Source organism: Scardinius erythrophthalmus, assembly GCF_964197995.2.
Source record: "Scardinius erythrophthalmus genome assembly, chromosome: 8".
Taxonomy (NCBI): Eukaryota; Metazoa; Chordata; class Actinopteri; order Cypriniformes; family Leuciscidae; genus Scardinius; species Scardinius erythrophthalmus.
This window is the reverse complement of record NC_138228.1, coordinates 43,995,464-44,016,297: the sequence shown is the minus strand read 5'-3', so window position 1 is coordinate 44,016,297 and position 20,834 is coordinate 43,995,464. Positions and strand designations below refer to the sequence as shown.

General features: G+C 37.7%; 1 protein-coding gene across 1 annotated transcript; it reads right to left on the bottom strand.

Annotated features, from left to right (window-relative positions):
* Positions 1–1,925: 1,925 nt before the first annotated feature.
* eif3m (eukaryotic translation initiation factor 3, subunit M) lies at positions 1,926–12,411 on the bottom strand. Its single transcript, XM_081371745.1, has 11 exons — positions 12,237–12,411; positions 11,673–11,805; positions 11,440–11,578; positions 11,229–11,352; positions 8,224–8,318; positions 8,053–8,136; positions 7,872–7,971; positions 7,704–7,785; positions 3,229–3,372; positions 3,080–3,140; positions 1,926–2,099 (listed from the first exon to the last, which is right to left on the bottom strand). The coding sequence occupies exons 1-11, from the start codon at positions 12,276–12,278 to the stop codon at positions 1,976–1,978; spliced, it is 1,128 nt and encodes a 375-aa protein (XP_081227871.1). The 5' UTR covers positions 12,279–12,411; the 3' UTR covers positions 1,926–1,975.
* Positions 12,412–20,834: the final 8,423 nt, after the last annotated feature.

The following is a 20,834-nucleotide window of genomic DNA, read 5'->3' as shown; positions in this document are numbered from 1 at the left end:
CTCTTGCGTATGGCTTGCTGATGATTTTCCGGGGTAGGTTGCCAGGTCTTTCCTCAACCCTCCTCATTACATGTCTTGTCAAATATTAGAGGATCATGTGGTGTCTATATTATTTTAATGTTATTATGATGAACTACACCTGTGTGAACTTGAGGAAAACAGACTTCATTCATCCACTAATGCAATGAAATCCATTTCTAAGTGCCTATACTTTGTGGGGCCACCATTTAATCAGAGAGATAAGAAACATTACGACTTCTCTCAGCAGAAATATGATTCAACCTGTATCAGATCATGATAAAACGGGGTCGTGAAATCGGACACAGTGGATAGAGAGAGGGAGAGATAACTGGTAAATCTCATACAACACATCATTTGAGCCTGAACTGTTAACCTGGGATAGTGAGTGCAAAGTAGATAGTGAAGAAGGGAAGGAACAGGAAAAGTTTAGAAGTTCATTAATATACAATGTTTTTCTCTCAGTTTGGCTCAACACGTGCTCCAGTGTTCAGCGTCAAAATCAGCTGGGCTGAAAATGTGTTGACTTTTATCTGACAATATTTAATGCAACTATTAACATGTCTAAAGGGTGAAAAGTTTCTTAATCATCATCCTCTCATTTCCAGAGTTAGGCCTAATATTTGTCCTGCTAAATCAGGGGTCTCCAATCCTGCTCCTGGTCGACCACTGTCCTGACCACTGAGGCAAGCTGGAGATAAACTCTGCAGGACAGCGGCGACCGGGCCCGAGTTTGGACACCCCTGTGCCAAATAAAGACACACTGAATGGTTGGTTGAATCCATTAACCAGGGAATTCTGTCTCTCACATTCACATCCAGTTTCACCAGGATATCCTTCATTATTTACATCACTCTCACACTCGAGGGCTGCGTCCGAAATAAGCATATTCTACGAGTACCTCTTCTAAATCATTACCCATTAAAGTCAAAAAGAAATCAAAACTGACAATTCTTATTTTTTTATGAAATATTGTAGTATTTATTATAAATGATTTATCTGGGCACATCATTGTTTTTATTTATTTATTCATATGCCTTGGAATCTTTAATCAAATTATCTTCCCCTCCCTCTTGCAGCGACATCTCTTCTCTTCTCTGATTATGTTTAATCAGATATGTTTATGGTGTGAGGGCGGGACAACCTGTCACTCACAAGATTGACCAATAGCAAACCACAACCATCCAATCAATTCCCCATGGACATTTTTTCTTGTTCGGGAAGCGGTTTCTCTCAGATAAACATCACAATAGCGACTAAAAGACTATTGCAACTTACATTTTATGCCAACTTTATAAACAAAAGTGTCTTCTATACAGTATGAATGATTGTAGTATCAATCCGGACGTACTACATTCATCATGTTGTCATTGTCATGTATAGTAAGGGATAGTAAAGTGTCCATCGGATGCACACTGTCCGGAAGTAGTAGGTTCTTTTCGGCTGATTTCTAAACACTATTTGCACACCATTTTCACATCCTGTTTGTTGCATATTATATCATAGAGAAGAATGGCATTTTGGAAGCAGCCAAGGTGTATTCCTGATGGTTAATGTCTGAGAGGATTAATGAGGTCATATTTAGTGGTTTAATATTCCTGTTGCTCATATTTAAGGGGCTTGAACAAACCCATAACACTGAATGCTAAACATTTGTGCATAAGTCACCTAAGAGGATCTGTATTTTTATTACCAAATCAATACTGCATTTCCTCTTACTCATTTGATGAGTAGCCATGTGATAAGAGGGATGTTCATTCAGCGGGTCAAAATGATAAATAAACCCTTTCAGAGTGATAAAGGCTCCATGGAGCATGAAGGGGTTCGTTTTACAACGATGACCATCTGACTGCCCATTATCCTTTATACATCACTGATTAAAAGAAAAAACAGTGCACAATCAAAACTGGTCTTCATGAGTCTTTTATTAGATGTGTATAAAACTGAAGCTGCCGTGTCAGGCAGTGGGAGAGAGCGTCTGAAGGCTGCTCTTCACGGTAGCCAGATTCTGCTTCCAGGAGCTCAGTGTGTCGAAGAGCTGCTGCCACTGCTGTTTGCCAAAGGTGCGGTGTGTGCTGTGGCTGCAGGAGGAGAGACACAAGCACAATCACATCAGCACTACACCTGCTGTGGACCAATACAACTTATTCCTTTACAGCAGTGCTTCTCAATTCCAGTCCTGGAATATAAGCATTAAATTACTATTAAATTAATTCATATAAATTGTCATATTTAAAGTGCTTAACTATGCGATAAATGTCTGTTACAGACAATGCTTTTTAATGTTTTCCATTTAGCGTGTATCTGTTATAAGATCTGCAAAGTAACAAAGCTCCCACAAAAGGGATTTATTCTTACACTGCCAAAAGCCCTGTTTAAAGACCAGATATTACTTCCGGAAATTGTCTACATCACAATGTGACATCAGCTTCAGTCAAACGTAGTATTGTCGTCATCATGTGGCGTTCCAATGTTGGTATACCGATGGATCTGGGTACATTTCCCAAAGACAACTGTGGCTGCAAGTTTTGTTGTTACAACACAATTCAATGGAACTTGTGATCATAGTTGGCCAATGATGTTTTTGGGACACGCTTCCGCATTTACAGAATCTGATTCGGGTTATAACTGATCAAACTGACAACATTATTAACTGTTTGTGTTTACAGTTGCTTTAGAAGCATTGGAAGCTAAAACTCACGGGCGTTAAATTTCTGACACGCTTGAGGTGTTCGGCCAATCACAACGCACTGGGTCAGCTGGCCAATCAGAGCACTCTGTGCTTTTCAGAAGGAGGGGCTTTATAGAAATCAGCGTGTTTCAGACAGACTGGGAAAAGTGCAAAAAAAAAACACGTGTTTTTTGACCATCAAAGCATGTTAACCTATTCTATTACATTCAATAAACAAAATAATGACTTTTTAAAATAGCATCATATGCCCTAATATTTTTTATATGAAAATAAATGTTTTATTAAACTATTTATAAGGACTGGAATTGAGAAGCGCTGTTTTGAGTGTGTTTTCAACTTGTTTGAAACGGAAAGGCGGCACCGACTTACCTCACCACAACCTTCCGCTGCGTCTGGTCGATCTTGCAATAGACCATTTTGGTTCGAACAGCTAGAAATGAACAGAAAAACACAATATGTATAAAAGTGTGTGTGTTTTTGTCCAATAACAAGCTTTTTTTAACATTCATTTTACATACCGTCAATGACGAAGGCCTCCACATCTTCAGCACCGATCTGCAGCTCCTGCTGCATGGTGTCAAATAAGATCTCCTTCATCTCTACCGCCATGCCCATGAACGTCAACAGCCTCATTTTTGCCATGTTCTGCTCATGAGACAAACCTGAAAACACAACACCAAGCATTCAGTACTCAGTAGTTTGATCCTTAAAGCACAGTACCATGGTCTGTCCGAATACTCAATTCAACTGTTTTCATTGAAGCGCACACCAAAATCACGCTGCGCACAGACAGAAACATTCAGGAGCACAGAAACTTGTCATCAACGCTGCTCTGTGACACTGCACTCAAGCCTGGTGCTGACGCGACCGTAATAGTCACAACAGCCAATCCATTCCATGCCAGCCAGTCCATTACTTCCAGCTTGGACTGCAACATGCTAGGGTATTTGCATAAGGCGATCCGATTGGCTGACGCCTGCGTTGGCGCTTGAAAAGTTGAAAACTTCTGCCACAAGCAAATTAAATGAAGATGCATTAACACAGACACCAGAAGTAAATGCACCGTGACTTCTATAATAAAATAGCTTCGCTAATGAAACACTACATTGTATTTTTCAGCAACGAGGGGAGAGACGCTGAACAGACGCAGGTCTCTCTCTTTCTCTCTCCCTCGACGATTAAATCAAATAAATGCTGTAATCATTCATTGAAATAAATGTAATCTTACGCACTACTTTATCTCTGTGTCTGATTCAAAGCGGGCAGAATGCTAGATCTAACGAGCCGTAACTGACGAAAATAAGCGTAATTTTTACCCTTCCAGTCACACAATGTGCAGCAAACATCAATACCAGCTTTAAGTTGTCAATGCTGGCAAACAAACATGATATAAGCGTGATAATCCACAGCTAGCTGTGCATTAAAACTCCGCTTCGCATCGGGCAGTTCTTTGCCTTCACGTCGTGCATTAAAACAATTGAATGCTCTGCTAGCCCTGGATTATCCCTTACTTGTTGACATTTATTAAGAACAGAATTCTACATTAGCACTTCTTAATAACAGTTGTTTTTAATATTGCTACAAAAAATGACAAACATTCTCTTGCCATTTTTGCATTATGAATAACTGTAAATTAAACTCTATATTGACTGAATATTTATGATATACTTTAAAGGCAATGACTATAATCAATAGTCTTAATAAACAATATTTTGCTGTTGGTGATTCAATTAGATCGTTCGCAAAGCTTCTGAAGGAGAAAACGAATGGGACAAATTTATATTTTGGGCTATTTGGCTTTTCATAACATGTTTCAGACTAGTGGAAAAAAATCCACTTGTTTTTATTTTATTGTACTTTATCTATTTGCATCTGTAGATTTCAATTGCAATACTTATCTTTAAAGTGTTGTTTCTCCTGCACTGAGCCATAAATCTCCATTTCAGCAGCACATACACCAAACTTTACAGTTTTAACAGAGGTTTGCTTCATATGCTTGATTTTATACAAAAATTCTATTCCTGAAAACATGAAAATGTGTTGACAGTATTCTCTAATTTATGGAGTGAAAAAAATCTCAAAAATCCACTGGCTTTATCCAATGTTCAGATATCTGTTCTGGAACCGTATTCAAATTTGTGCATATTTAATCAGATAATGCCTCATTTGCATATTTAAACATACCATTTCAGAAAACTTGTCTGCAAGTCTTAATGTAATCAATCAACTGGGGATTTTTTTAACCTTATTCTTGTCATAGGATGTAGGTGAAAAAGATTACTGCTGACGTTGACTGTAAATAGTTTCACCCTCTCAACAGAAAATCTGTTTGTATTAATTATAAAATAATCAAAATGAGTAGAAGGTCAATGAGGCATTTCCTTCAGGGTTCAGAGGGAGGTGCGGTGGACTCTCACTGTTAGATCAACACTTCATCAGGACTGGTCTGAGCTGGCTGTCGCTGGTCAATGGCAGGGAGGATTTTGCTCTAATTAACGTTTGCCTTTTAAAAGAACTGAAACTGCTGAGACTCAAATTCCACCAGTCCAGCGACACAACAGCAACACAGACTCCAGACGCGTGTGCGTGCCTGAACAGTCCAGTGCATTTAAAAACAAATTAAAGAGGAGCGGCAACGGACAGAAATTACATTTTATTAAATGTAATTTTAAATATGAACACTCCTTAAAACTAAATAACAGTGGTAATAAATTTAACAAAAAATAAATAACTTGATTATTATAGAACCATTATAAAATGAATATTACTGCCCCCCAAAATTATTATTATTATTAAAAATATTCTTTATTTGATCAAATTAATGAAGAAATACTGCAATAATCAGAAGTGGGTAGAGTATCCAAAAACTGTACTCGAGTAAAAGTACAAGTACTTATAGAAATATTTACTCAAAGTAAAAGTAAAAGTAATAATCTTAATAGTTACTTGAGTAAGAGTAAAAAAGTATCCAATGAAAAAACTACCCAAGTAGCGAGTAACTTACTTCGGATCATATAGACCTAGGCTATATATTTATATATATATATATATATATATATATATATATATATATGAAGACTTCATGATGCAAAAGCCTCTGAGCATTTTTATCAAGCTCGTATATTTAAGTTCAGTAATTTCACTTTAATGACAATTAATAGATACTTTTCATTGCCATTTAAGTGGAATAACTGACCATAAACATACAAGCTTGATAAAAATGCTCTTTTAGAAGAAAATTTCAGATGGTACTTAGAGGCTTTTGCCTCTGAAGTCGTCATATATATAAAATTATATTTAGATTTTGCCTGTCCGTTGGTTTGTATAATAGTAACTTGTACAACTACATTTGGATTATTAGACAATGTCGAAATAAGGTGAATCTGCAGAGTGTTGCATTCAACGGCATGTAATTGACACAGAGAAGAAGGAGTTAAAACTCTTCACATGTGCTCGTGCTCATGACTGCTACTTAACATCTGAAAAAAAAAAAAAAAATACATTGACGGATCTTCTTCTGTCTGTTCTCCAAAATATAATCAAATGTATATTTCTGCAAGCATGTTTAAACTGGTTAACTCTGTGTCTACGGCAGGCAAAGGCATTCGTTTTCAAGTCGAGTTCGCACACCACTGCGCAACAATACACACAATACCGCGGGATGGCGGGTGTTCATAAACTGTGAACAATGGTAGCTTATTTAATGTAAGCTATAAATTAATATATATGTCCAAAAAACTGGTAATGTCATAGTAGTTCTAGTAGTGCTATCGTGGCGTAATAATCTGTTTGGTTGTAAAATGTATTACCTGAGTGAAATGAAATCGAATATATCGTCCTGTGGAATCATTCATTCAGACAACATACGAAGATGTTCAACTAATAAAGATCTTCATCGCTGGCAAAAATATGATGCATTTGCAGATTTGCTCTCACTGACTGTACTGTAGGTCCACGGCCACTTCATCTAACGCTCTTGATGCTCTTAAATCTTCCTGTTACGACGATTCAGTGCGTGCAGGAACTGAACAGATCATTCAAACTGATTCGCGAACCGATTTAGACAAATCTAACTTGTTGTTTGATGAAGTCTTTGAACAGAATCGACTCAAAAGAGTGATTCATTTGTGAATTGAGCATCGCTCAAACCCAGGAAAAAAGATACAGCACGCTTGGAATAAACTACGCATTTAACAACACATATTGCATTAAAATAAAGTAACGAGAGGAACGTCGCCCCACGTAACTAAGTAAAAGTACAGTTTTTTCATTAGAAATGTACTCGAGTTTAAGTAAAAGTACCCACATTCAAATCTACTCTTAAAAGTACAATTTTTCCAAAAAAATACTCAAGTAAATGTAACGAAGTAAATGTACTTCGTTACTACCCACCTCTGGCAATAATCTATATTGCATTGTAAAAAATAATCAATAATAATTATAATAAATTACAATGTATGCAAGTTATAAAAAAAGTTGTTGTTTTCATTACTATTCCTATTAATTTCACAATTTCAATCATAATACAGTAACCAGCCCCACCCAACCACTTTTAACTCAGATTTACAACATTCAAGCGAGTCAGAAAGGTAAAAAAAAAATCCACAAATACATTCTTGATAGCGTGACTGAAACAGTCTGTGTCATGGAACAGGCTTGTTTGTTCATACAGAGCTGACTGTTTGAGTTTGACCGTTCTTGTTTCCTTTATTTTCAAGATCTGAGTTGAATTATCCATTGTCGCTTTCAGTGTGGCTTTAAAAGGTCACGCAAAATGATATTCAAACTCGCATTAGAAACTTTAAGCACATAAACATTATCTGAGATCGCCAAACTTTATATGTTGTTGTTCCAGCCGTGACCATCGCAGAAATAGTATCATAGAGTTTCACTGACGTGGCTTGTTAGGACAAAAACTATGATTTAACGCGCCGAATCGCATCTGGTTAGGACTCGGTGTTAAGAGTGTCATCATAGTTAAGACTGTACTCACCGAGAGACTCAATGAAGTCTTTGTTGCTCTGGTAAAACTTCACATACGCGGCAAGCTTTGCGCTGACAAAGATAGTGAGGAGCTGGAAGGAGAAAAGGGCATTTACTCCAGAGGCTTTCTACACATATAACGATTTAAATATATAATAAAAAAAATTTCTTTTCTTACATCATGGATGAGTTCTCCCTCCAGGAAACGCACCGGTTTCAAAATCAGGAGATGGTCGAACAGATAGGTGCTTGGGTCCTTCAGGGCACGGACGATGCACCTGGGAGAGCAGGCCGCATGTGTTATTCTCTAAGACAACAGATCAAAACTGAGCGGTGGAAGTGAAAAGAGAAAGTCTTACCTGTGTGCATCCACTCGGGCTTGCGAAGCATTGTCCTCTGTGTAACTGCCCAGCAACTCCACCATTACTTTGGCTGCAGCTTCACTGAAAGAGACAAGAGAAAGGCCAAATGAGCAAAACACACAATCCCTGACCTGAAATGTTCGAGAGCAGTGCTTCTTCTACGGGCACCTCTTCTTGCAGTCGACCAGCGCTTCATACACCAGGCGGAGCAGAGTGTGTTTCTTCTCTGTATTCAGATTCCAGTCTGTGATCCACTTCCGCACCTGCATACGACACAAAACACCAATCAAGCTTCACGATTTTACTTTTTATTGTCAGGAATAATGACATTAATACTGTGGAACTAAGAGAAATAAGCAGTTTTAGGGTTAAAAAGCTAATGATGGCTATATAGGTTAATCTCACAAAGAAATTTCCAGATCATATTCCACCCTCCATAACAAATATACAGTACAGGTCAAAAGTTTGGAAACATTACTATTTTTAATGTTTTTGAAAGAAGTTTCTTCTGCTCATCAAGCCTGCATTTATTTGATCAAAAATACAGAAAAAAATGTAATATTGTGATATATTACAATTTAAAAATAATTGTTTTTTAATTTATTATACTTTAAATTATGATTTATTCCTGTGATGCAAAGCTGAATTTTCAGGATCATTACTCCAGTCTATCCTTCAGAAATCATTCTAATATGATGATTCATTATCAAAGTTGGAAACAGTTCTGCTGCTTAATATTTTTCCATAACCTGTGACACTTTTTTAGGATACTTTGATGAATAAAAAGTAAAAAAAAAAAAGCAAATTTAAAAAAAAAAAAAAAATAGAAATCTTTTGTAACAACAAAATACACTACTGGTCAGTAATTTGGGGTCAGTATTTTTTTTCTTTCTTTTTTTTTAAAAATAAATTAATACTTTTATTCAGCAAGGATGTGTTAAATTGATAAAAAAGTGATCGTAAAGAAGATTTATATTATTAGAAAATATATTTTTTATTTTGAATAAATGCAGTTCTTTTTAACCTTTTATTCATCAAATATATTAGGCAGCAGAACTGTTTCCAACACTCATAATAAATCAGAATATTAGAATGATTTCTAAAGGATCATGTGATAGACTGGAGTAATGATCCTGAAAATTCAGCTTTGCATCACAGAAATAAATGATAATTTAAAGTATAATACATTGAAAACCAATTATTTTAAATTGTAATAATATATCACAATATTAATTTTTTTTCTGCACTTTTGATCAAATAAATGCAGGCTTGATGAGCAAAAGAAACTTTTCAAAAACATTAAAAATAGTAATGTTTCCAAACTTTTGGCCTGTATATATTCAAAATAAAATAATTTAATTAAAGTCATGATGAAACCATCTTTTCTTTAATTTTGTGATGCACATCAGAGAGTAACATTATTGAAGCAGAAAAAAAGGACAGGACTTGGTTTTACTCAACGGTTTCTGATTGGTGTCAAACGTGGAGGCAGATAAACGTGATCGTGATTTAAGATTAAATGATTGGAGAAGACCTTAATATGTCACCAGAGAGAAGTTTTTCACCAAAAGATCTAAGTGACATTTTGATTAATCATCATGAGGTCCATAAAAAAAAAGAAACATGATATATTGTTCACTATATATCCTGGCAAAATGTATTGCATTATAACCTTATTTTCAGTGAAATTAAGCACATTCCCACTCCAAATGCTCATTACGGTAACACACAAAGCAATCTCCTTTTCTTTACTGTAATATTCACACCCATCTGGACACTAACGCTGCACGAATCTGGATAAAATGAGAATCACTTTTTTTTTTTTTGAATAGAGATCATGATTCTCCCATAATTCTGATTATGTTAATGCAGCAGTCTATTTAAAAAAATATTTAATCAATTTGATTTAATTATTTAGAAAAAAAAAAAAATGGGTTAAATTAATGATTCAATGACAAACAAATCTTTGTATAAACTATTCAGTGACATTTGAACACTCACTTGTTGCCAACTACTGGCGTAACGATTACATTTATACAATCTACATCTTATAATATACAACATATTGTACAAATGTATTTAAATATATAATTTTTTACAGTGGGCTCCTGACAAATGGGGAAAGGGGGTTTAAAGGGATAGTTCACTTTGAAATGAAATTTTGGTATGTTTTAGCTTACCTCAAGGGCATCCAAGATGTAGGTGTCTTTGTTTCCGCAGTAGTTTCAATTTTGATATTTTTAGGTCAAACCGTTCTTGTCTGTTAGTCATATAATGCAGGTCTGTGGTCACTGTCTCAAAACACAAGCACAGAGTCCAAATTAAAACAATTCCCCATCGTCCAAATGAAACAATTCCCCATCATAAGTACACATTGATGGCCTAAGACACGAAACGAGCGGTTTGTGTGAGAAAACGAACAGTATTTATATCGTTTTTAGCTCTTGAAAACAGCACACGTCCAAATGATCTGACGGCGCGGGCGGGTATAGATATATACATAGATGTCGCCTTGGCTACGGTTTCGTTCCAATGAACTGCAGTAGCGAAGGCGACATCTAGTGTATACATCTATACCCGCATAGATATATACACTAGATGTCGCTTTGCTACAATAGTTTCCAATGAACTGCAGTAGCCAAGGCGACATCTATGTATACATCTATACCCGCCCGCGCCGTCAGACCATTTGGACGTGTGCTGTTTTCAAGAGATAAAAACGATATAAATACTGTTCGTTTTCTCACACAAACCGCTCGTTTCGTGTCTTAGGCCATCAATGTGTACTTATGATGAGGAATTGTTTCATTTGGACGATGGGGAATTGTTTTAATTTGGACTCTGTGCTTGTGTTTTGAGACAGTGACCATAGACCTGCATTATATGACTAACAGACAAGAACGGTTTGACCTAAAAATATCAAAATTGAAACTACTGCGGAAACAAAGACACCTACATCTTGGATGCCCTTGAGGTAAGCTAAAACATATCAAAAATTAATTTCAAAGTGAACTATCCCTTTAATTACTTGTTTTACAAGTTTTAGATGAAATATGAGCTGGACATTTATTGATAGTTCTTTGTGAGATTCCCCCAAACATCTTGTGTAGATTAAGGAAAAACAAAGGAAAGGAAAAACACGGATCGGTTCTGCATCACGCTGATGTCTGTACCTGGTCCAGCTCTGTAGGGATGAACGCAATGGCGTTGCAGGTGGCTGCCACTTTGATCAGACTGCAGTACACAGTGTGCCTCACGGGTGTGTTCTCATCCATACCGTGGAACAGATTGCTCAAGCTGAACACAGAGTTTAATAGAAGCAAATGAACAAGACTAGAAAGATAGAGATTGCAAGTTCTCAACAACTGAGTGAAAAGCACTCACAGCTGCATCCTGAGCGAGGGCCGTTCCCCCTCACGAAACTTCACCAGCTTCTCACATAAACTTTCAATGAGAGCTTCCTGTTTCTCCGTCTCCAGAATCAGCAACAGGGACACAATGCTGTTCATCACACTCTCAACATCTGCAGAGGAACACAGAGAGCGGGTGAAAATGTTCTTCTGAATGATATACTTCTACATGTAGGCTTTAAAGCGCTAACTTCAGCTATTTCATACCTTTATCGTCGTCTTTGAGGCAGACGTCGCAGGCTTCAATGATCTGTGCCAGATCAACATGGAGGCCTCCTTCTGAATTCTCCTCAGAGATCTCAGCTCCTTTAGATTTCAGATAGGACCGAAGCTCTGAAGCCTACAAATGAAGACATTATTACACATTAAATCACATCAAGAAACACATGCATGTCTGACCAAAATAGCATCCAGCCCCTTAAGACATAGTAGGTTACAAACTGTGTAATATTTGTGTGTTGAGAGGTTTCTGTTGTCAGACAGCAGATTCGTGGCTGATGCTTCACAATATCACACTGACGGTTTAAGGAAAGGAGTGTCAGCCTCAAAAAAGCCAAATATCCACGCCAACTCAAACACGAGGAATCATAAATATGCACAAATTTAAATCTATTTATGTTTGTTAAATTGATAGGTATCGTTGTAATTATCGAGAGCAGCTAAAGGCTAACAGATGTTAGCATCTGAAAGCATGATTAAACCGTAGGCCTATTACTTGGCTTAATTACGTGTGTAACGACGCGAAACTGCTTGTGAATTACTTAAACATACCTGGTCCTCCTCCGTTATGTCAATAAACGCCGGCACACTCATTATTTTATTATTTTAAGAGCACAGATGAGAATCCACGCTCGCAGCCTAGGTTCACAGGCCGGAAGGGAATCTGTATATTTGCCGGTGATGTTAACGCACTTCCGGGTCACAGGCTTAAAGGGATAGTTCACACACAAAAAAATAATTCTGTCATCATTTATTACTCACCCTCAAGTTGTTCCAAACCTGTATGAAGTTCTGTATTCTGTTGAACACAGAAGAAGATATTTTGAAGAATATGGGTAACCATATTCTTCAAAATATATTAATGGGCCCTATTGAAAAATAACAATTAAAAAAACTTTTGTTTACCATTTTACTTTTTCAGTTAAACACAAAAGATGGATCTTCATACAATGCATTTTAGAGAGTGAAATCTGAAAAGTGAATATGGATTATTGAAGTTTTAATAATGAAACCGTGAAATGTTTTGAATTGAAATATTCACTGCTTAAATATACAACCATGTTTAATTTCAGCCCATAAAAATACAATGCATTAAAATGCAAGCAGGGTTAATGCAATGGATATTTTTTCAAGTAGTGCAATTCAACAAGCTTTTTTGTTTCAAAAACATTTGTCATTAATTTACTTCCATATGAAATCCATGTGTGGGTACCAGATGTGTGCCGGATCTGGGCCGACACTATATTACTGTCTGTTATGTTCAAAAGACGGCTTTTCAACGTCTTTGTCACAAAAGTGTACGTTGAAAAGACGTCCACTGAGGCGCCAGAATTAAAGTTTTTAGGACGTCTTTTTTTGACGTGTTCTGCACGTCCGATATAGACGTTCATGGAACCTCCGTACAAGCTTAAAAACTTTAGACAACTTAGCATCTGTAATTCACACATCTGTGGATCGTGAGAGAAACCAGATCTTAGGAAAGACTTTCTGACTCAGACAGTGCTTCCCAATGAGCCACTCATGCTGCTCTTAACCACAGACATAAAATACAGATGCTTTGACTATTTCAGTCAGATACAGAAGTTCTTATTGAGAATTAACAGAGGTTTAGATGTTGATATTTGTTTCATTTGAAGTCACCATTATGGTAATCAGTGTTTGCTTTAGTTGGGATCTTGGTCCCTACTTCTTGTGTTTGCTTTTCTTTGGATGCTGTAACTGTGTGTTTGTAAAACACAATTGTTGTAGCAAAGATATAGATCAAGTGAGATCAGGTGTTGTCAACTCCTTATTGATGATGACGAAATCACAACATGAGCATCAAATGTTGTGTTTTTAATTTTGTGTTATTTGGCATTTATAGCTGCCAACCTTGTGAAACTGATCATTTTAATGCTATTAGTGCCAATACTGCACTTATCTGAAGGTGGATATATGAGCAAGTGTATCATGTAGTCACACACAGACATCAAGATTTTGCATATAAATCACAACAACAGTGACAATCAAAACAAAAAAGCTTCATGCTGCAATGCATGATGGGTGGCTTTATAATACAGTATCCCTGATTCCAATGCTTTTTTGTTTTGATTGTCACTGTTGTGATGCATAATCTTTCTATAATTGCCCAATATAAACACAAAATTAAAAACACAACATTGGATGCTTGTTTTGTGATTATATATATATATATATATATATATATATATATATATATATATATATATATATATATATATATACACACACACACTTTATGGGCCATTCCACCGAATGACATTTGCTTGTTGTAACTCTTCAAAATTAAACGTAAATTTTTTTTTCAACACTGAATCTAATACTACACATATTTAACTATTCAAAATGTGTATTGGTCAATCTCAGGCAGATTTATTTAATTTTTTACAAGGTTTCTAAGCAGAAGATGGACACACGTTTTCTCAGTCCTGTTAACGTAACTCATGTGCCATTTAAAAAGCATTTTAAAAGCATGTCAATTAATTCCTTTGTTTTCCCCACAAGAAAGTGTTTATTTTAAAGAAATTGTTGGTTATATGGTCAAATAACTGATATTTGTGACAAAAAAAATCACTATATATTAAGGCATAGTGTATTTTAATAAAAAAACACAAAGCCATTTTTTCATTTTAAAGAAGACTGAAGCCTCAAGTTTATATATATTTTTATAATTTAATTTATTAAACAATTGTATAAATGATGGACCAAACAAAACACACTGATAAAAACAGTGGTTTAACTTTATTAAAAAAAGAAAGAAAAAGGAATGAACACTTGGTAACAGGAATTAACTATTTCATAACAGGAATGAGGAACAGGAAACAGGAATGAGTGTCTATATGTGTGTGCATGTGTGTGTATGAGAGAGAGTGTACATGACTGTGTGTGCATAAGATTTCTGTGTTGTAGTGATGTAATATATGCTAGTAGTACTTCACAGCAAAGGAGGTGGAAAGAGAAAGAAGGAGAGAGAGAAGAAGAGAGAGGGAGGGAGAAAGAGGGAAGGTAAGACAAAAAAGGGAGAAAAGAGAGGGTTGCGGGTGTGTTTCGCTCCTCGCATTGCAATATGCCATAGGTGGGTGTTTCTAGCACCTGCACAGTATGGGTTTTCTCCATCTTCTACAAAATATAAGGAAGACAAAGACAAAACATTTGAGTCACTTTGTGGTGGACTGGCTTCCTGGAAGTACGGTGTTCACATTGTAAAATATACATGTCTACAATATAAGTAATTGCAACCTTAAAACTCATAATTCAGGTGAATAGTATTACATCAACTAATATTTACAGTATTAAATCAACAAAACAGAGGACTCTACTCACTCCTGTAACTTTAACTCACTCCTGTTATTTTTCATATAAGTAACAGGACTGAAAGTAACATGATTGAGTTTTTAAAGCAAAAAGTTATCAAATACATGACATATGGCCACATAGCATACATGCTAATAGCATGAGGACCCTGAGCAAATTAACAAAAGTTAATATTTTTTAAATAAACAAATACATTCTAAGAAATCATTCAGGTAACAGGACAGTATGTTGAGATTGAGTCATAGTTACAATTTCATCAAATATACAGAAATTAAAACGAGAGGACTTACTCCCATTGCCTTAAGAAGATCAAGATGATGCAACTTCCTGTTGAAAATGTGTCTTGTTGAATATTCCAAGTTTTTAAGAGGGGGGAATGAATTAGGGTAACAGGACTGAGTGAAACGGCTAAAATGTGTATTTTATCTAACATCTATTTTTTTCTCATAAAAAAAAAACATTTTAAATAGATTGGATATAAAGTCACACAACAATCCCCAAAAATTAATATTTCTGAAGGATTTTAATCATTATATTTCATGGCAAAGTTTAGAGAGTGGCGACATGCAGGAAATGCTATTTTTTGTGTTATGTAGTTTTTATTAATGTTTTTAATTATAAATTTTAAAATTTGTAGTTAGCTTAATATGCAGGACATTTTGCTTAATAATAAAATGTATTTTAGAGTTAAGTTTCATGCAATTTTATACATATGATGTTCTGGGGACAGAAATGTCACCCATTCGGTGGAATGGCTCTATAGCCTATGCTATAGCAGCACCGCACAAAAGCAGATCGAAGCTTTCATTGTAAATAAAAACGAATAGAAACTCAAATTTTATTATACATAAAGTGAGGAGAATTTGGCTGGTCATGTGATCTCAACATAGTTAAATGTTGAAATGACTGGATTTTTTTTTTTAATCTCTTGTCAGTGAACACGGTAGCCCTCTAGTGGTTAAAAAATAAACTACATGTATCTCGCGGAAGAACATGTTTGTGCTTCGGCTCTGCTCCTCTGCGCGGAAGAATGTGGTTCAAGGCGCCGGTGTAGCAACACAGATACTGGACATCTTATCAGAGCGGATGGACAAATAAATTATTATTTTTTTCTTTACAAAAGGTGATTCCCCAGTGGTTTCCATTGGCTAATTGTCAAATGAATTGTTCCTTATTCATTGTGACAAAAAAACGTTCAGCTTCAGCTCCTTTTCTCTGTGTAGCTGATTTTACGTGACACGCAACGTATGTATGCAAAATCCGCCCGCACAAATCTAAAATATAAACCATTATTAGGCCTACATAATAACTAAGGTTATCAAAGTGTATTTGGGTAAAGTAAAATATATGATTTGTAAGATGGATTTTTGTTGTCTCTTATTAATAACATTTTATTGTTTTGATATTAATTAAGAAATAGTAACTTCTTTGTGTAAAAATACTGAATGAGAAAAAACTTGCTGAGTGCTCCATAGCAAGGCAAATACGAATTTCCTTTAATAAGAAAGAAAATTCTTTAAAATGTCTTTCACACTCATAGATATGATGAACACCTGATCAGACTGCATACTCTACAGTTCAGTGTTATTTTCTCTGTTTAATGCATTGCTTACATTTTTTAACCTTTAGGTGCACATCATGCTTGCATTTCTTACCAAAAGTACAGGCAGGAATTACTGGCATCGAATTCAAGTGTAAGGTATGTAAAGTTTAAGCATTCTGCATTCAGCAGGTCATTCTGGGTTTAAAGTTTATGAGTCACATAAGTCATCTGGCCCTAAACAAGCTCTATCTCTCAGTGTCTTGTGTAATTCTTCCAACATCCGGTTATCAATCTTGCAATTAAAAGATTAAAGCAAACCTGACCTTGGACACATAAAACAACAAGGGTGATGGTCTTTTGAAAGTTAGATGATAGTATTACATTTCGAGCGCCAGTATGGGACCACCTTGACAGTTACTTGTATTCCCATCCAGGGATTTATGCGTGTCTCTCAGGTCAAGGCAATTCCATTGTCCAATCCTTGGATATTTCTTCTGGGAATTCAATATATCTTTTAAGTGCGGTGTAGGTTTTCCTTACTGTTTTTCTCTTGAAAAGCTCAAAGCTGGGGGTACAGGAGGCAGATCTTATAAATATAGTAAAGCTGTCTTAATGAGCTACACCATTGTCTTACTGCTTATATTCAATATCTTGCTGAACATGGAATAATGAAATAGAGTTTGCATCATTGACATGTTGTGTGTTATCCTAAGAGTGCTAGGGGCTTTTCAGGATTATTCACTGTTTCTGAAATGTAAAAGTTTCAATTTGATGTTGGGTCTGTGTGGTTGGCTATTCACATTGAGTCACAGGGAGCGGTCGCAGATACCGACCAAGTTACATGAGTGACCTCCACGCAATGCCAGAGAGAATGTGGAAACATTGACAGATTGAGGAAATAACAGTAATGGATCAAAGACCCCTGTAGTTTAAAAACTACAGAACACTTTTGTTCTATTTTCAATTTCAATGCCACTTAGAACATTACACTTTTTGTGTCGCAAGCCAAAACTGATGGAACCATAGATTCAAAAACAACAAAAACATTTATTTTTTTATTTGAATTTATTTGCACTATTATTTTTTCTGACTTTTCCTGAAAATTGTAATTCTTGTTTTTGAAGTAACCTGTTTTTAGAATGCAGATAAGACTGGTAGATAAATAGACAGACAGACAGACAGACAGAGAGATAGAGAGATAGACAGATAGACAGACAGACAGACAGGAATACATAAAGACAGACAGAGAGATATATAGACAGACAGATAGAGTGAGAGAGAGATAGACAGACAGACAGACAGACAATCAGACAGATACAGAGACAGACAGACAGACAGATAGATAGATAGATAGATAGATAGATAGATAGATAGATAGATAGATAGATAGATAGAGCATGAAGCTCCACCCCCACCCTAACCATCAGTATAGCATAAGCAGGTCGTACAAAAACACACAAATATGAATTCATACGAATTAGCCACCAGTTTGCCAAAATGTTGTGAGATTGTGTTGGATAAACATATGAGTTTAAATCTTGATGAGATTATTACAATTTATTCACAAGGTTCAATGATGGAATTGGGATCTATTCATATAATAAGAAAAATACTTAAACTACTATTTCTATTCATTTACTTTTTCTGCTCATTTGGCGTACTATCAAGAAACTATGCAGATGGAGAGCGGTTCCAAACCACACAACTGTGTGAAGTTGTTTGCGAATGTTTGCTGTTTTCAGAAAGCACCAAGTCATTGAAGTAAGTTGGAACTTACTTAACGATGCTTTTGATCACCCCAGATTGAAAGACAGTTTTACGCCATGTTCCTGGCTCTTTTTGATGATTTCTTATGATAAAAAATGCTTTTCTATTTAGTGTGATAGATACAAAATAGACAGTCAACACTCTGGTTCCCACAGTCTGTGTTACCGCCTTCCTCTCCTCCCTGTATCAGGACCGCTCTCCTCTATCAGCAAGGTCAGTGACCTCATCAGAAAGCGCAACGCCTGAGCGAATCACACACACCCCGGGTGACTTGAGTCTAGGTGCGCAGGAATGAACGGGGGGTGGACAGGAATGTGGGACAAATGGCCACTACCACACTCTTAAAAATAAAGGGTTTAAAAGGGGGGTTTTGGCAGCAATGGCACAAGAATAATTTTTGGTTCCCCAAAGAACCATTCAGTGAGCAGTTTTTCTTATTGTGAAGAAAATAACCGTTTTCCACTATAAAAACCCTTTTGTGGTTCCATGGATGTAACAGTTTCTTTTCAAGACTCCAGTAAAGAACGTACTCGGTTACTAATGTAACCTCGGTTCTCTCTAGAAGAGGGAACGAGTATTGCGTAAGTAGCTTACGCATCGGGAAAGTCTTCTTTCTTCGAGATCTGAAGCCAAAAAATTATCCTTAATTTTGTATTCATTGTCAACGCAGTGCAGCAGCCGACAGACCTAGGCAGGCTAAATAAGCGTGCTCATTGGCTGCTCGGCTGCAACTGCTTAAGCCTATCGGTGAGCGCTCTGAACGCGGCAACCAATGAGGGCGCTTCGCGCCCTCCACACCCTTCTAACCGTCAGAATGGGCGTGGCCAGCGTGTATATATTCAGCGCTCACAGGCTAAAATTCTGGTTTTCGCAGTCTGAAGCGCAAAAGCTCGTGGCGCGACACGGCAGGTTACGCAATACTCGTTCCCTCTTCTAGAGAGAACCGAGGTTACATTAGTAACCGAGTACGTTCTCTTACGAGAGGTTCTCTCGTATTGCGTAAGTAGCTTACGCATCGGGAACCCTTTGTCAACGCCGTGTGCGCCGAGCATCCAGCCCATGAATCCCAGGGGAACCGGGGAAAACACTCTGCTGGGAAATGTGGCCGGTCGGAGAGACGGGCCAGCGCAGTACATGCACTTCATGCAGCATATGAAATAGAGCGGCGCGGCCGGTCTATAAACATAACAGTACAAACAGTAGGGCCGGCGGAGCGAGCCCATACAGCACACAAGCACTCATAAGGGTAGGAGAAAACGACATAGTCGGTCTCACATGAAGAGAAAAATTCCCACGCGGCAGAGAATAATGCGGGCGGCCAGCAGCGCGGGCCAGCACCGATAACAGCGCGTAACGGGAAATAGGAAACAGAACGGATCAGCCGGTCTGAGTCAAACACTTCACCCTGAGTAGTTACCAGAATAGCGCCAGCATATGAACGTAGTCTGCACACGAGAAATGGGCAGAGCATACATGTCACTTATACTGACAATATTTTTGCCTGTAGGGCAGGAACTTCCAGGTTATAAAACCTCACGAATGTTGACGGGGAGGCCCAGCTCGCCGCCATACAAATGTCGTGGATAGAAATTCCGCTGGACCAGGCCCACGACGAGGCCATGCCTCTAGTGGAATGGGCTCTGATGCCCAGAGGGCACTGCAGGTGTTTGGAGGCATAAGCTGCTGCTATCGCGTCCACTATCCACCTGGACAAGCTCTGCTTCGAGGCGGCAAGACCTTTGGTGCGTCCGCCGAAGGAAACAAAGAGCTGCTTTGAACGCCTGAAAGCGGCGGAGCGCGTGATGTAAACTCTCAGCGCCCGGACAGGGCATAGGAGGTTATCACTGTCCCCACTATCGGATGCTGGCAGAGCCGAGAGGGAAATAACTTGTGCCCTAAACAGGGTTCCAATCGCTTTGGGGATGTAACCGTGCCTCGGTCTGAGAATGACTTTCGAGTCATTCGGCCCGAACTCGAGACATGCAGGGCTAACAGATAGCGCGTGCAAATCACCCACTCGTTTGACTGAAGACAGAGCTATCAGAAAAACGGTTTTAAGCGACAGATACTTTAGATCCGCGGATTCAAGCGGTTCAAAGGGAAAAGCCTTTAGGGCCGCCAGGACCAAGGACAGATCCCACGAGGGAACCGAGGGGGGCCGCGGGGGATTCATCCGTCTAGCTCCTCTGAGGAAGCGGATAATGAGCTCATTCCTTCCCATTGCCCGGCCGCGCGTCGTCTCAGCGAACGCTGTAATAGCGGCCACATATACTTTGAGCGTGGAAGGGGATCTGCCCTTTTCCAACAGCTCTTGTAAGAAGGAGAGCACCCGCGGGACCCCGCATGCGCGCGGATCCAGGTTTTGAGTAGCGCACCATTTAGAAAACACCGAGCATTTAGACGCATAGAGCCGTCTCGTGGAGGGGGCTCTCGACTGTGTGATCGTGTTCACGACCCCTTCTGACAGGTCAACGGGTATCCGTTGATCACCCATGCATGCAGCGACC